Source organism: Notolepis coatsorum, assembly GCF_963971535.1.
Source record: "Notolepis coatsorum genome assembly, chromosome: 13".
NCBI classification, from domain to species: domain Eukaryota; kingdom Metazoa; phylum Chordata; class Actinopteri; order Aulopiformes; family Paralepididae; genus Notolepis; species Notolepis coatsorum.
The window spans coordinates 87,991,287-88,006,091 of record NC_140177.1 but is presented as its reverse complement, the minus strand read 5'-3'; the positions used below and the strand labels follow the sequence as shown (position 1 = coordinate 88,006,091).

The following is a 14,805-nucleotide window of genomic DNA, read 5'->3' as shown; positions in this document are numbered from 1 at the left end:
ACAAAGATGAATGTCCCTATTGGGATTAATAGTGCAATAACTTGCTTTTTCACCAAACTTCACTTAAAACAAATAAAAGGTGCCTCTTGATCATCAAACAAGAATGAATTTCCCTATTGGGATTAATGAAGTGCAAATCTAACTTTCACCAAACATCACTTTTTGTAAAATAAAAGGTGACTCTTGGAGAGAGACAAAAAAAATATTATTTTTTAAAATAGATAGTGCAGAAAGTATCGATATTGCGGGAAATTAGTATTGAAACTGGTTTAAATATTCAGAATCGATATGTATCGAAAAATCAATATTTTTGACAACACTACTCTCTGGTGACACCGACAGTAGATGGAAAAGTTTCATGACGCCCTCTCTCATGAGTCGCTGCCTCAGAGTGGAGTAACGCACCGACTCCAGAGGAAACAGTGAGTTATGGAATAGAGGCTCCTCCCACACCCTTGGTCCCGGTGCTACACCCCCCAAGATTCTAGATTCAAGAGATTTATTAGTCACATACATACACTTGTGTAACCCCTCAGCAAACACCAGGCCTTCAACACCGACAGAAATACCTGCGGTGTTCAGTCCATCCAGCTCCATCAGGATTAACTGGTGGTCGAGCCCTAAACCGCCAGCCCTCTGCAGCAGTGCACATGCACTGTGCTGCCTAGAGTTGGGAAAACAGCCACCTTGCTCTCAAGGTCGATGAGGCCTTGTCCATCTTTCTGAACAGGCAAACGGGGAACTGCAGCCAATGACATCCAGACCAAAATAAATCCACCAGTTCCTTCTGGATGTCTGCCAGGAAGCCACTAGGGGAGTTAAGAACAGCTAGGATATACCACAGGGAGGAAGCCACCAAGTTGCTTACGATGAGCACCCTCCCTCTGTAGGATACCGGAGGTTACAGCCACTTCCACCTAGACAGCCTAGCCACCATTGCATGTGCTACGCCCTCCCAGTTCTTACCGATTCACCCCCACACCAAGATATACCTCTAGCATTAGCAACTTAAGGCCAGTCTCACCCACTGTAGCTCCCCTGGTAACCAGCCCCATCCAAGTCCCACACTGCAGTGCCTCACTCTTACCCCAGGTTACCCTAGCTGACGATGCCCTCTGATACACACTGCAGTGCCTCACTCTTACCCCAGGTTACCCTAGCTGATAGGGGTGTAACGGTACACAAAAACCACGGTTCGGTACGTACCTCGGTTTTAAAGTCACGGTTCGGTGCGGGTTTTCGGTATAGTGGGGGAAAGTTTGGCTTTCCATGTTCCACTCAGGGGTGATGTAGTGTGCAGTAACTAATTGTACTTGTAGGGCTGTCAACGAATATTCTATATTGAAATTAATAATTGACTGTAAATAAATAATTTAAGAGAATTAAAAAGAAACATCCCCCGATGGGCGTGGGCCTGAATGTGCTGCATGATGGATAGGAGACATGCAACGTCACTGAGCTGAACAACGTGCTAATGAACAACAACCGCAACCATCGGTCGCAAAGCCAGTGATTAGCACTCTGAGCATCTCAAGCCCCGGTTGGAAATACTTCGGATTTTGATTAACTTGTGGAACCTCGAGACAGTTTTATGTAAGTTATGTAAACTACAGCTGGCCTACCTTCTTTTTATGCTAACGCTATTTTGGGAGTTCTAGCGTCAATAATGTAAGTAGCCTACCGTACTTTGTTTTAGCACTTTATTGTAAATCATCCCTCAGGGTAAACGTTATTGAATAGAGAAAAAAGCGTCATGCAGGTCCGGTTTCATATCATTGATTTGATCTCCGAGAGACAGCCCCTTCTCAATCTAGCACCAATTCCACCTCACACACAGAGAGGGTGTGTGTATGTGTGTGTTCGCCACACTATGAGGCTATGCTAAATTACAGGTAATCTCTGTGTTGTGTGTGTGTGTGTGTGTGTTGAATGAACACCCGACCCTTTGTGCAAATTATATTTTGGGAAGGGGTGAACTTGGGAGTTTTGAATAAAATTCTGCACGCAAAAAAAAAGTTCTGCATGTGCGGTCGTTAGTGGTTAATAGGGGTGTAACAATGCGACCTCACAACGATTAATTTCGATTATTCAGGCAACGATTCAATGAATCATAAAATCTCTTAATTTGACCACGATTCGATTCGATTCATTTTCTATCAGTTAATTCCCCCAAGAAATGTTTAATACACAAATGTGGCTGGGGGAACTGACTCAGCATGAATGGACTATATGGCAATAAAAACAATACAAACACAAAAAAAACATTAAAAAATAATTTAGATTAATTTAGATTATAATCTATTGTAACATTTTCAAATTGATGCAGTTGAATCGTCACATTAGAATCGATGCATTTCGATTAATCAATGCATCGTTACACCCCTAGTGGTTAACATACCGTTGTATTCGTTCGGTACACAGCCGTACTGAACCTAAGGTCCAGTACTGAAACGGTTCGGTACGGATAAGTGTACCTTTACACCTGTACTAGCTGACGATGCTCTCTGATACACACAGCACACTGCAGTGCCTCACTCTTACCCCAGGTTACCCTGGCTGACGATGCTCTCTGATACACACTGCAGTGCCTCACTCTTACCCCAGGTTACCCTGGCTGACGATGCTCTCTGATACACACTGCAGTGCCTCACTCTTACCCCAGGTTACCCTGGCTGACGGTGCTCTCTGATACACACTGCAGTGCCTCACTCTTACCCCAGGTTACCCTAGCTCAGTGGTTCCCAAAGTCGGGGTCGCGACCCAAAGGTGGGCCGCGAGCAGCCACAGGGGCCGCGAGATGATTTCCCAAAAAAAAAAAAAAATGTCATGCCACTGAACTTAGAAGCAGGCCAGGACAGTGTTTCTAGTTGTATTCTAAAATTCTATTCTATTGTATTCTAAAATGTGACTATATGGTTTTATATTAACTTGATAAATAAACAAAAACGAAAAATCTACTTATTTCAACGAACATTTCAAACTAAATAACAGATTATGCACATAAAACGCTGAAAACAACCGAAGCAACAATAGTATTTTAATGAGGCTATTATTATTATCATTATTATTATGCAACAAGTTAGCCCTCTCATAAATAGCACATATAAATGAATAACTAACTTGAACTAACTTAATAGGATTGAAGTGATATTTGGCCTAAAAAATCGGTCGCCTGGCAAAAAAAAATTAAAAAAAAAGGCCTGACGATGTGCATTGGGCCGCGGCTCTCTGATGCCTTATTTCTGGGTCCCGGCCTGAAAAGTTTGGGAACCCCTGTCTTAGCTGACGATGCTCTCTAATACACACTGCAGTGCCTCACTCTTACCCCAGGTTACCCTGGCTGACGATGCTCTCTGATACACACTGCAGTGCCTCACTCTTACCCCAGGTTACCCTCGCTGACGATGCTCTCTGATACACACTGCAGTGCCTCACTCTTACCCCAGGTTACCCTGGCTGACGATGCTCTCTGATACACACTGCAGTGCCTCACTCTTACCCCAGGTTACCCTCGCTGACGATGCTCTCTGATACACACTGCAGTGCCTCTCCCAAAACCTCCCACTAAAACTAAAACTCAAATTCAAAAGTTTGTTCTGCGCTCTTCAAATACATGAACATTAGCCTACGTAGCGAGAGCACATGTTTCAAACATGGGTCCCTACATCTGAGAGTCAGTCATCACTCATCAGTTTGAATCCGCTTGCAAACCCCCCCAAATTGAATAAGTATCCCTCGACAAAACCTTGTCTTTAATAAACGGGGGTACGTAGGGCGGCTAAGTGGCGCAGTGGGCAAGGCGCTCGCCACTAATGCAGGAGATGCTGGGTTCAAGCCCAGCTCTCGGCATTGCTACCAGCTTGGCTGGTCGTTCATACTAATTGGCAGTACAATTGGCACAGGGTTCCCACGCTTGCCTTGAAAATTTTTTTCCATACCACCTCCTGATTTTCCAGGTACCATATTAAGTGATGATCTATGCAGCGGTTCCCAAACTTTTTTGGCCGTGCACCCCCTGTCACCTCCCCACCTAGCTGACGCACCCCCCAATGGGTTTCCGATGCACCGAAGGGAAATTCTTGGCCGAAACTGATACCGAAAATAGGAAACAGTTGGCCGAAAACCGAATGCCGAAAGGCCGAAAATGATTAATATAAATATATATATAATGTATTTTCTTTTCAGCTACCTGATTATGGCAAAATACATGATTATGGCAAAACTTAACTTAAATAATATTAATAATCACTACAATGGGCCCATAAAACATTTATTCACCACTTTTGAATGCATACATTAATTCCAGACTGACTGCTGAAAGATTGCACTGCTTACTAACTAACGTTGATAAACCCAGGTTTACCACACAGTTAAAACACAGCTACTTACATTTGAGGATAAACTTGCATAAGAAGTTTCACTCAAGTTTCACTGTAGATGCCAAGGCTCCCTTGGCTCACCAAGTTGCCTGCATCAAATTCCAACATCCAATATAGGATGCCAAGAGCATGCTCTACAACATGGGATCATCCATTTCTATCTACAGTAAAAGCTGTTCACATGTAAAGGGTTTTTATAAACTCATGTTAATTCTGTGCTCAATAGTTACATTTTATTACACATCATCCAATAACATTTTCCAGGACAACTGTTTCTATTTCCATGTAATTGGTCACTTTTGCTCAGTTTCCATGCCTTTCCATACCTGGAAAATGAAAAAATTAATCCCATGTTTTCCATGTTTTCCAGGTACCGTGGGAACCCTGTGGCAGTATTAGGGGGTGGGAAGCTGGCGGGTGGGGATCGGACGTTGTGGACAGCGACTCCTACAGGTCGGTTGGTGCGCCTGCGCAGCAGAATCAGGAAGCAACGAGGGCGGCGTGTCCTTCCCACGCAGACCCTCGCCGCTGAGAGATCGCGCTGTACAGGTGAAAAGATGTGACAGCTGCCTCCTCGTGTACCGGAGGGGACACGTGATGCAAGGCTTGGTCCACATTGCAGCCGACCTGTGGAAGGCATGGCCAGGGTAGAATTGGACAATACGAAATCGGGATGGGAGAAAAATTGAAAGATGGGAGAAAAAGTTGTTAAAAAAAAGAAAAAAAAACAGGGGTACGTTAGACACAACCACCCTCGTGGCCGATGCAGACAAAGACGACAGTCACAAGAACCCCCTTTTTCAAGATGGCCGCTGGTCTGATGCACTGTGTGTTTGGCTCTAACAAACAAATGCCAATCCATCAAAACCCTGAAAGTCGCTTTACATCCAAGCTAACAAGTGAAGTTTAAAGTTTTACAAGGACCCAATACAGCGAATCATCGCCTTGCCTATCAAACATTCCTTCTTGAGAAACACCACCACACTTATATTAATCCTCAATGCATAGACAAGATTTTCACATTGTACCTGTTCGCAGACAGCCTACAAAACATATTCCACTGTAGCACTGCTCTCAGGTACACACCTCACTCCATGGGAAGAGACACGGCCTCCACTCCTCCCGACTGCATGGCCGTGCTACCTACTGACCATGCTACCTACTGGCCATGCTACCTACTGACCATGCTACCTACTGGCCATGCTACCTACTGACCATGCTATCTACTGACCATGCTACCTACTGGCCATGCTGTATACCAGACACCTCACTGCAAAAATTAAGAAAAAGGCTAAGAAAGCCGAGAGCAGACACACACCTAGAAGCACAAAGATAGGCAAAGATACACACACACATTACAGTAAATATGAATGCTGATACATAAGCACGTCACACACACATACCAGGTCGGCATCCAGGCCATAGAGGCAGTGGCGGGTGTTAGAGTTGTGTCCTGGCTTGGCGTTCTCAGAACGAATAAACTCCATGATCTTGTGCTCTCCTTCGCCCGGTGTCTGCAGAGGAAAACACACACTACTGTAGTGAAGACATTCACACCATGTAAAGTCACATCGTCACATAGTGGTTTAGTGGGTGATACCGATAGGGAACAAATGCTTCTCAGTTTGAAGCATTTCTTTGCATTAACTCATTGGACGCCAGAGGTTGCCGTGTACCGTGTGGTATGGTAATTAGGCCACCGCTTTAAAGTATACGGATACATGGCGGACCTGGCGGTGTTTGCAGGGCTCAAACTATATTAAATAACATAACAAAACATAGCTATGGATATAATAATATTGGCCATTTGACATTGAGTATCTATCGTTCAATTTGTGAAAAAGAAAAAAAAATGTCATCCATACATTCCCATTTTATAACGTGGTGAATATGAGTATAGTTTTAGAGTAATCCTGTCTAATCCCAGAAAACGACTATGCAGCGTTTAGTGCATTTCACTCAAAACCGTGCCGTTTCTCGCGTGTATCAACAATCAATCTGAAATCAACGCTATATTATCGGTATTATGTTTCATCATGAATGCATGAAAGGGTGGGGGGGGTCCGTTTTTCCAACGGAATATGTTACACACACATTACACACATACGGTCGGATCGCTGTGAATGGATTCTTGGATCAACGCAAGATTGATACCATATAGCCCTTACCATGACTAGGATGTACTGCAAAAAGAATATTCCAATTATCTGATCGCCATTCCCAAGTATTGATGTCGATCGTGTTGCCAACATAATCCACCAAAGAACATGAACCGGGAGTGCTTGATTCTCCTCAATCCATGCATTATAAATGCTTGTCCTGCCCGACAAGGAAAACCCGGACCAGACTTTTTAGATCGACGCACAGCCAAAGCCAGAGAGTTTCCAAGGATGTGCAATACCGGCCGCAAGGCGGCAGGCGGCGGTATTGGACGTTTGCGATCTCAGACCCATTCCCAATGATAACATCAGGCTCCCTCGATGGATTATGAATGGAAATAGCGAATAAAAGAAATAACGACCAAAACCCGACTATACTCGAGTCTGGCGCCGAACGTTCGGCGAGTTAACCCGACTATACTCGGGTCCGGCGCTGAAAGTGTTAAAAGCCCGATCCGTGACCCTAACATAAACAAATAGGTAGGGTTGGGCACAGAGAACCGGTTCTAATAGGAACCGGTTCGTAACTTCCGGTTCTGTAACATGTTTGCATTTCGATTCTTTGGGCGCCGTGCATTGTACCCATCATTGGGTCCAGTCTGTCACTGCTGTAAGCCTATGGAGATGTTTACCTTCTTTGCAGGGCTATAACTTTTAAAATATTATAGCTATATCGACATTACTATGGCCCATTCAACATCAGGTATCTATCGTTCCGGATGTGGGAAGGTTATATTTTTTCATTCATACATTGTTGTGTTAATACCGTCGAGAATATAAGTATGTTTTTAAGGTTTTCTGCTGTAATTCCAAAAACGCAAGTTATAGGCCCTGAAGCATATGATAGATTATCGATTGGCGTTTCTTTCCTATACACGCTATATTAAAAAATTCAAATATGTATATGATCGGTATACATTATGCTTCATCATGCGTGAAGGAAAGGGGGGGGGTCGTTTATAATTCCTTGATCATCAGTAACGGCTTTATTTAGTATGGGTTGATATGTTGAACAGATGGATTGCTGTGAAATGAATAAACAATCGGGCTGAAAATAACGTTATATTCCTCTTACCGTTCGCCAATGAGACTGGAGGAAAAATATTCCAATTATTTGACGTCGATCTGCTAGATCCATTTCCCGTTTGTATGACGCAATAAATGCCAAAATCATATAGATAATTGCGTTTCGAAAGCGATCCGATGCACTCGAGTGTTTGTCTGGACCCACGTAACAAGATATTACTGCCGGAGGGATTTCCTCGATGCACCAGCGCCACTTCCGGTTTGGCGTGGAGTGTAACTCGCCCGATCATCCACCAGGCAGCGGTATTGAGGCGTTGCAATATCAGACAGGGTTCAGCTGCAGTTCCGCAAGGAGGCTGGATGAATTATGAATTCCATGGCGAAAAAATTAAATATTGATCCCAACAACGAATTATCACATTGTTGGCGTTCAACGCATGGCGGGCAATAACGAATTATCACGTTGTTGGCGTCCAATGTGTTAAAATTTTTTAAACATTTACTTTGTTCATTAATACCCTAGTTACAGTACAGCAACCAAATTAAACTGTATCAAGTCAACTGACAATGTGAATAGTATGAACAAAAATTAAAAAAAAAACTCCTGCGAAATAAGCTGTGACCCGTTTTGACCTGCACCTCAAAGAATCGGAATCGAGAATCGTTTAGAACAGGAATCGAAATGGAGAATCGGAACCGGAATCGTTCAAATCCAAACGATGCCCAACAATAGGTAGCCGCATCACAAGAAATTCAAGATAGGAATGTCATGTTTTCATTGTTGAGTTGATTGACTGGGCTCTTGATACAATGACTGACCTGTTAAACCCTAGCCATATTTTCTGAAAATTCGCCTACAAGTACATAACCAAGTAAATGAAGAATTGCTCCACAACTACAAGGTCCAATTGCATGTTATTGGTATCTAGGGACATCTATGGATGTCAGATATATTGTGTCTGTTACTATGCTTGAGTAAATTGTAATGAACCAAAAGGAGAATATAACATTCTTTTCTTTACCTTTCTGTGAACGTCTCAGAAGAACCCCTGACTCATTCCGGTAAAAACGTACGGATCTGTCGCCAGGGACGCGGCAACTGGGGGTGCGGCGGGGGCTGCAGCACCCCCTGCTGGCGGGGAGTGTAACTGCAACTGCAAGGTTGTTTTGGCTTTTATTCCATTGTAACCGAGGCTACTCAATGTCACAGAGCGGAGCGGCACTGCAGATTTACCCTACTCTTGGAATTCATTGCCAGATCGTCATAGCGCTGTCTCGATAATGCAGTGTTATTAACAGCGTGTAGCCGACGCATGAACCGGTTGGGATTCGAATAGACGCGGCCTGGAAGTGTCAACGCGGAACTGGAAATCCGTTGGTAAAAAAAATAGACTCAGCCTGGAATAGTTTTGGGACGCTGAATTCGCCGTTAAAGGAATATATCTGCGGTTTCCCTGGCGTGAACAAGCCAGCAGAACTATCCGAGCCCCCGGGAGGGTGGTCGAAGACCTTTTGCATGTCGGCGATCATGTATGCGGGGAACGAATTGCAGAGGGAGGGCGCAACAGGTGGGGTAAGCTGGGCTGTGCATGTGTGCATCAAAACGGTTACATGTTTGTCTCGCACGCTCCGCAGAGCTGAGCGTGAGAGCGCGGTCTCTAGTGAACGAGAGTGTTGGTTTACCAGAGTGGTAAACCTATGACGTTATTATTATATCACTTATCTCAGCACCCCCTCATAACACGTTTCAGACCCTGTTGAACGCTCTGACTCAATAGTATCCATCTGCAGAACGTCAGCCCCAGCACTCTCAGGCCCCACGCTAAATGTGATTTGACCAAAGCAGAGTGTACACACAGACAGTGGAGCTGTTTGCAGATAGCGAGCATTTTGACTTGTTGCGTGGTGGCGATGTCTCGCAGACAATACAACTACAAGCATAATTATATAATATATATATTTTATAAAAAAAAAAAAAAAATTATATAAAAGAAAATGTAATCAAAAACGATCAATATCTCAGCACCCCCACTTCCCGCGGCCCTGTCTGTCGCCCATTATCCGGAAGTAACTGTACTTAAAGTAGATTTAACCGGAATGAGTCAGGGGTTCTTCTGAGACGTTCACAGAAAGGTAAAGAAACAATATACGTTGTATTTTATGGCTATAACGTTGAGGTTTGTTCGACCCGTGAGATATAAAGTGTTTCTACTATTTTTTTTTAATATAAAGTTTGCCAATAGGGATGTATCAGTAGTATTGGCAGTGGTAGTAGTCGTAATAGTAATCCAGTATATTCTTTTATTTTCTAAAAAATAAACCAGTTCAACACAGGTAACCACTTTTGCTTCATTTCTTTGATGGCTCAAATGTATGCTCTAGTCCAGTGGTTCCCAAACCTCTCCTCGAGACACCCCAGCCATTCCATGTATTTGTTAAATTCCACCACCAGCACACCTGATTCAACTAATAGGGCTTGTGCTGGTGGTGGAATTTAACAAATACATTGAACGGCTGGGGTGCTTCGAGGAGAGGATTGGGAAGCACTAGTCTAGTCGATTTTGTGTTTTGAGCACAAAGTTCATCATAGATCTAGCCTCTTTATTTTGCTCTCAAAGTGCACCAGATTGATGCATTTAACTTTAAAATGTACCAAAAAATACTTGCGGGGGGGGGCATGCCCCCGGACCCCCCTAGAGGGGCCGAGGTTCACCCACCACAGTCTTACAAAATCCTGTGGGAAACACAATATTCCAGTCATTGCTTGTTTAAAAAAAAGTTTCCATCCTTTGTCGGTGGCTGGTGTGAGAAGAGTAGTGGTTTTATGAAATTTAGACGTCCATCGTAAGCCCTGGGTCTCCTCTTTCTCTGGACTACAACGATTTCAAGAGTGCTTCCTGTTCTCACGTCTAAATCATCCGTTTTCCGATGCAATGAATGCGCAGAGATTTCTTATAAGCTCATATTCCCTATTAACACTTTAAATCATTGCTAAACAAACGTAGTGCTGAAAATATACACTTTGACTAAAAGAAACAACATGACTTAACACTTTCGGGGGCCACTGGGATCCGTCTAATCTCACTCTATAAAGCCAGCTTATCATAACAACGTTTCATTGTGCGTGAGGCTGTTTGTAGAGGTACATCTATACTTTATATTATTGCTATCTGTCCATTGTCATTGTCAATTGACACTATAAACAGTCCCTTCAATATGCCTTAAATAAAAAAGAAAATTCATCAATACGTTCCCATTTTATAGCGTCGTGAATATGAACTATATACCGGATTGGTCTGGGGTACTTTCTGGAAGGCGAGATACAGGGCGCTAAACTAATAACGTTAAATCGAATGGCGTTTCAGCTATACACAAGCTAGAGCTAAAACTCAAAATGCATATTATCGGTATCATGGTCCACCATGAATGCATGAAAGGGGGGGGGACGTCGTTTCTGATTATTGATTACCAATAACGGCATTAGCCTCATTAGCCTCATTCGCTGATCGGCTGGTTGGCTATCAAAGCAAGGCCTGATCAGCATGAAATGTACATGAAAAAGCTCTTACCGTGGGCCGGTTGGATCCCAAAAAGGATTTCCCAGTTATCGATCGCCATCTGGTAGATCGATATGTCCAATGGCTGATGCTATATTCCTTTACTGCAGGGGTCTCAAACTCGCAGTCCGCGGGCCAATTGCGGCCCGCTGGATGATATTTTGCGGCCCCCCAGATGATTTCCCCAAAAATTTTAAAAGATTTTAAAAAAATCCCAAAAAATTATTTATTTTTATTTATTTTTCAGTCATGTCATCACAAACACTGGCATTTAAAGGGTACAAATAAAACAATTCCTGCATCAGAATGCAGGAAATTAAGTCTTTGTAACACAAAATCTCCTGGTAGGGGACCCCCCGCTTAAAAAGTGGCCTGACTGAGCCTATATTTCGCACTATATTTCCTGGCCTGAATGATTTCCCCAGTCTGGCCCTGGTTAACACTATGATCGCCGGGGACGAGTTAAGACGTCATTCCTAGCCATGCTCATTCTGCCGAAGACGCTGTAACTCGTCTTTGATGTCAATATTTCAAAAATCTGTCATCGAAATCATATTTCCTTTCCGGAGCCCTGAGATGTACTGGTGAGCTCCACTCAACTGTCTAACGGTTCGAGAGCGCCATCTGGTGGCCGATCGGCAGATCGGCCAAGAGGGAGGGGCGCGCCAAACAGGAAGTGCTCATCCATATGTGCTCCGGGCACTCGCGATCGGTAGCCGGACTCCATCTCAACACACTGGATGATCAATCGCTCGCCCTAACTCAATAAACAACGTTATTTGGACGTATATAGTATTATACAACCTGGAAATGGTTCATCAGGATCAACATCCCATAATCGAAAACGGTCTACTCCACGCTGATCGTCCAACGGCGCGAGGAACATACGGTAAGATTCAGCGTTATTTTCTAATGTATTCCATATAAACTGCTATGATGAACATATGACCCACTCTGGATGAATCATCTAACGCTGCCCACGGAATTATAAACGATCCCCCGCCCATCCGGTCATCATCAGATCATACGTAGATCATTCTAGAAGTACGTCCAGTTGAAATGTTTCATCTTGCGCCGATCGCTACCAAACTGTATTTCATCATCAATATAATGCATTTAGGGCTATAAATCACGTTCTGAAGAAAGCTGCAGAAAACGATAAAAACATACTTATACTTTAGACCATATTTTAGTATGAATATGTGAATGAAAAAGTTTAACGTTGCTACACCCTGAACAATACATATAGGACATTGAATGGGCCATAATAATGGCAATGTAGCAATAGAATTTAAAAAGTTATAGCCCTGCAAAGAAGGGGAACTTCTCCATAGACAAATAGAGCTGGCGAGGGATGGTAAATTATGATTTAACCCATGGCGATTAAAGTGTTAAAAGCCTCCAATGCTTATTAGTGTGTGTGCGTTTGAACGTTTGCATGTTTCAACCATACATTTCCATAAAAATTTTAAAAAATACTTGAAACCCTTTTTGTGTGGAATATTTGATGCGGCCCAGCCTCACCCAGACTCTACCTCCAAGGTAAATTGAGTTTGAGACCCCTGCTTTACTGCATACTGAATTCAGCATCCCAAAAAGTATTCCAAGCTACAGGCTACAGGCATAGCTTCAGGCTAACAGGGAAATTCACTGCAGGATGAAAAGAAACTTCATCCGTTCTGCCACAGGGAACACTGCATTATCGAGACAGCGCCCCTAGGAGGATCTGGCCGGTAATGCACTTTTCCGAATCCCAAGAGTAGGGTAAATCTGCAGTGCCGCTCGGTGACATTGACTAAGGTTATTAAAATGCAATAAAAGCAAAAACAAGTTTACCACATATACGTGGTTGGCCCTTTAAGCATGGCGCCGAATCACGTATATACCGGTACGTGGTTGGCCATGCATGTGTTAATACGGACTGTATTGATCTATTTGTGCAGCGTTAAATAAATCTCGTTATCAGGTTTAATAGGTTAAAATTGTATTTGCTTTGTTTAGGTCCTGACATACACTGGACTAAGAAGGTTCCAAAAGGTTTATTTACCATCTCTTTAAAATAATGTGTGAATAATATACCCCACGTATATGTGAATATACACCACACATGTTAATATACCCCACATAGTTAATATACCCCACACTTATGTGAATATACCCCACATACAGTATGTGAATATACCCCACATATATGTGAATATACCACACATATATGTGAATATACCCCACATATATGTGAATATACCCCACACATATGTGAATATACCCCACACATATGTGAATATATCCCACACATATGTGAATATATCCCACACATATGTGAATATACCCCACACTGATGTGAATAAACCTCACACTGATGTGAATACACCTCACACTTATATGGTCAAACTAATTCTGGATTGGGAACTAGCCTAACATGGGAACTCTCTAACCCCCTCCTATTGCTAGGTTTTAGTGAGTTTTTTTCCTTACCTTCGCGTGGGGTATGTCTGGGAGTGTTGCATTTATTTATTTTGCATTTATTTTATAAGACCTTATGGTGTTCTTGTTTTGTTCTTGACTTATTGTGATGTTTCTTCTTGACTTGTTTAAAGAAGAAGTGTACAGCCCATGGGGACATTAACGTGTGTTGTCGGGCCTTACAAATAAATTTGATTTGATTTATCCCTTTCAAACACACACCACAGAAGAAATAGACACACATTAGCGCGTGTCTCTCACACACACACACACACACACACACACACACACACACACACACGCACCTCATGACCAGACAGGTAGACTTTAACTCCCTGCCACGACTGGTCAGTAGACAGCTTGCTGTAGACAAAGTATTTGAGGTGCTCCTGTAGCCTGGCCATGAAGTCAGTACCTGGACAGAGGAAGAGACACAGCGAGTGAATCACAACACCACAAAACAGAGTCTGACCTGATGTTCATGAGTCAATATGTCTACTAAACACAACAATGAGTAGGGTTGGGCATCGTTTGGATTTTAACGATTCCGGTTCCGATTCCGATTCTCCATATCGATTCCTGTTCTGAATGATTCTCGATTCCGATTCTTTGAGGTGCATGTCACAGCTTATTTTTTTCATACTATTCACATTTTCAGTTGACTTGATACAGATTAATTTGGTTGCTGTACTGTAACTAGGGTATTAATTAACAAAGTAAAAAAAAAAAAAAAAAAAAAAAAAAAAAAAAAAAAATTTAAGAATCGAAATGCAGGTATGTTACTTCCAGAACCGGAAGTTAGGAACCGGTTCCTAATTAGAACCGGTTTTCGGTGCCCAACCCTAACAATGACATCATCTAAATGTTTCTATTTCAAAAGCAAAGGTCTCAAAATAGCCCTTAACCCTTTCACTGCCGCACTACCAAACGGTTAACCCTTTCACTGCGACAACACACAGAAGGTTAACACAGTCTGTGCCAAAAACGTAAAAAGTAGTTTTTGGATCGTTTGATCTTTTTACTTTGATCCCCGCTCTACACTTGCCCAGAGCAATCTGCATAATTTTCGACCATCCCTACACATTAGAACTGCAATGCCGATCAACTATCACCAGGTGGAGGTATCGTCCGTGTCTGAACTGCGATGGCTTGGGTTGAATCACACTCTAACTTTCATTTCCGCTTGGCCAGTGGCCACTCCTACTGCAGAGACATAGATTC

General features: G+C 42.9%; 1 protein-coding gene across 1 annotated transcript in view; it reads right to left on the bottom strand.

Moving 5' to 3' along the window:
• xrn1 (5'-3' exoribonuclease 1) overlaps positions 1–14,805 on the bottom strand; it is a 151,115-nt gene that overhangs the window by 119,748 nt on the left and 16,562 nt on the right. Inside the window, exons 4-5 of the mRNA XM_084327733.1 lie at positions 13,890–13,999; positions 5,783–5,893 (exon numbers count right to left, since the gene is read on the bottom strand). Of these exons, the coding sequence (XP_084183859.1) occupies positions 5,783–5,893; positions 13,890–13,999 (221 nt within the window). The remainder of the gene's footprint in view (positions 1–5,782; positions 5,894–13,889; positions 14,000–14,805) is intronic.